The sequence below is a fragment of the Elaeis guineensis genome, chromosome 1 (genome assembly GCF_000442705.2).
Source record: "Elaeis guineensis isolate ETL-2024a chromosome 1, EG11, whole genome shotgun sequence".
Lineage (NCBI taxonomy): Eukaryota > Viridiplantae > Streptophyta > Magnoliopsida > Arecales > Arecaceae > Elaeis > Elaeis guineensis.
In genome coordinates, this window is record NC_025993.2 from 155,882,378 (window position 1) to 155,885,227 (window position 2,850).

Sequence of the window (2,850 nt, forward strand, 5' to 3'; positions counted from 1 at the left end):
AAAAAATAAATTTTATATCTAATGAAATAGAATTTAAATATCAAAAAAAAATTAGAATTAATTTTCAAAGGATTGAGATATTCTTATTTTTTATAAAATACGATGAAACCCCTCTCAACTAATAATTAGGGCAGGAGCCATTTCCATTCCGACCCCAAAGCGCAACTCTACGTACCAGACGTACCATGGCGCATGCTATATTGTAATTCATCGATGTTTGAAAACTTGCCAAGGGGTTGTATGTAAAAAAACCATTCTATTTTAATAGTGAGGACAAAACCGCTCTTCCACCCATCTGAACCTTAACCGGAAAACCACCTCGGGCTTGGGGAGAGCTCCCACCACCCCACCTGCAGCCAGAGACGACGAAAGCTCAAGACAGGAACCACGGAGAGAGAGAGAGACACACACCAGCGAAAACTTCAGGAGATCCCACTACTCTAATGGAGGACTTCACAAACTAGAGGTAGGCCAACAATACCCCTAAACTAATAAAACCTTCTCTTTCCCTTCTCCTCTCTTGCTGTCCAGCTGATGTGAAGGTGGAAAGGGGACCTTGGTTTTTTCTCCCAAAGCTGTAGCACGAGTGTTGTACATGGGCTGGGGAATGGATTTTGCCCAAAAAATCTGAACTTTTAGCCTTTCATCTTCTGTGTTGGCATGTCTATTGCTATGTATAAATGGATTTCAGCTGAAAGCTAGAAAAAAACTTCCGTGACAAAAAAAAAAAAAAAAAAAAAAAAATCGAAGTTACCCCCTTCATGTTCTCCACCTGTTTTTTCTGGATTTGATCTATTTTCCCTTTTTTTCCTCAAAGAACGATCATCTTTTGGCGTACCCTTCTCCTCAAATGAGTTGGATCAGTCCTTTCACCCAAAAAAGTTCGAATTTTTAGCCTTCCCCAGCTCCTCCATTCAGATGACCTGAGCCTGGTTCCAAACCAAGGAGATGGTTGTCGTATCCTCCCCATCCACTGCCAGAACACCTTGGGCTCTGCTGCAAATCGAGAGAAAGATGGGATTTTTACCTGCCTTCCCATCTCCCCAACTCCATAGCTTCCAGAGGGACTCACTCCCATTCTCCTCCTCCCAGCCCCCACCATCTTCCCCATCCTCCGGCAGTAGAATAAGCCCCGCAGTCCTCTTCATCATAGTAATCCTGGCGGTGATCTTCTTCATCTCTGGCCTCCTCCACCTCCTGTTGAGATTCCTCATCAAGAAGCACCCCTCTGGTTCCTCTTCTAGCCAGTCCAATGGGAACCAGGCGGCAGGGGACCTCTCGAGCTCGGAGGCCCTCCAGCGCCAGCTCCAGCAGCTGTTTCACCTCCATGACTCGGGCCTCGACCAGGCCTTCATCGATGCGCTGCCCGTCTTCCTCTACAGGGAGATCGTCGGCCCCAAGGAGCCCTTCGACTGCGCCGTCTGCCTCTGCGAGTTCGACGACGACGACAAGCTCCGCCTCCTTCCCATCTGCGGCCACGCCTTCCACATCAACTGCATTGACACCTGGCTGCTCTCCAATTCCACCTGCCCTCTTTGCCGGGGGTCCCTCTTCGTGCAGGGCCTGTCGATAGAGAACCCAATTTTCGATTTTGAGGAGCTGAGGGGGGAGGGTGGATTCGCCGGCGACCGGGAGGATGGCTTCTCGACGCCTGGCGGTCAGAAGCCGGTGGATGTGGAGGAGATTGCTGCTGAGAAGAGAGTGTTCCCAGTGAGGCTTGGGAAATTCAAGAACTTGGGCCGTAGAGATGGTGGTGCCGGTGGTGATGATTTGGATGGTAACGGCAATGTCCAAGGTACTGTGAGAAGAGAGGAAGGGGAGAGTAGCAGCAGTAGCTTGGATGCAAGGAGGTGCTTCTCCATGGGCTCTTACCAGTATGTACTTGGGGAGGCTAATCTCCAAGTGGCTCTCTGCAGTGGTTCTACTAGGATTGGTAATGGTAGGGGTGTCAGAGGAAGGGGAGTTGGTGGAAATCCAGCAAGTAATGAGGTTTTGGAGGGGAAGAGGTTAGGGATTGCTGGCAAAGGTGAGAGCTTTTCAGTGTCAAAGATCTGGCAGTGGTCTAATAAGAAGGAGGGGAAGCTCCCAATCTCTGCAGAAGCTTCCTCTTTCGATGGGGCATTTCCATGGGCTAGGAGAAGTGTTGGGGATATATGAACCATGTTTGTACTGTGATATTTGTTGTTGTTTTTTTGGTATCAATGGTGGTTATTCAATCCCATCATAAAAATTCATAGTTATCCCTCTTTTGCTTCTCTTGCTTAGATTTATTTATGTCTCCTGCACTAGTATTGCTAGATGGAATTTTTGGAAGGGTGGCTGGGTGATGAGCAGAAGATAGTTTTCCAATATGATAGTTTGGATTGCTCATTGCCTACTCAGAGATGAGTGGTGCAGGGCTTAGACTGCCCTCTTGTTTGTAACCTTCTCCTTGTTATGGTCCTAGGAATGCAGCTCTATCGCTGATTGAAGGTTCCAGAGATGCAGACTATTATATCAGCTTGATTTTTATTTTGTTGTGTTTGTTGTTTTTCTTTCTTCCATCGGAAAATGGGAATACATGAAAAAAGTTAGACAGTGGATTCTTGTGATGATAAGATGGTTTGTGCTTTGTCCGTGCTGCAACTTTCCTGGTTTTGGTTTGAAGCAGTTGTCCTGGCTGGCACGAGCTCCTTTCTTGCTCACCACTACTGCCACTTCTTGAACATCCATTTGATTGACATAAATGGCCCCCCAATGAAAGCACCAGAACCACTCTTACATAATTTCTGTGATGTATGGAAGAGGTCAAGTGTATAAATTCTATTCATTGGTCAAGTGTGTCAATTCTGTGCATCGGTGTTGTAAATA

General features: G+C 46.8%; 1 protein-coding gene across 1 annotated transcript; it reads left to right on the forward strand.

Annotated features, from left to right (window-relative positions):
* Nucleotides 1-256: 256 nt before the first annotated feature.
* On the forward strand, nucleotides 257-2,256 carry LOC105039188 (RING-H2 finger protein ATL46). Its single transcript, XM_010915252.4, has one exon. The coding sequence runs from the start codon at nucleotides 949-951 to the stop codon at nucleotides 2,155-2,157; it is 1,209 nt and encodes a 402-aa protein (XP_010913554.1). The 5' UTR covers nucleotides 257-948; the 3' UTR covers nucleotides 2,158-2,256.
* The last annotated feature ends 594 nt before the right edge of the window (nucleotides 2,257-2,850 follow it).

Excerpts from the sequence above, each read along its gene's own strand:
- LOC105039188 (XM_010915252.4), top strand. The coding sequence starts at position 949 with ATGGTTGTCGTATCCTCCCCATCCACTGCCAGAACACCTTGGGCTCTG.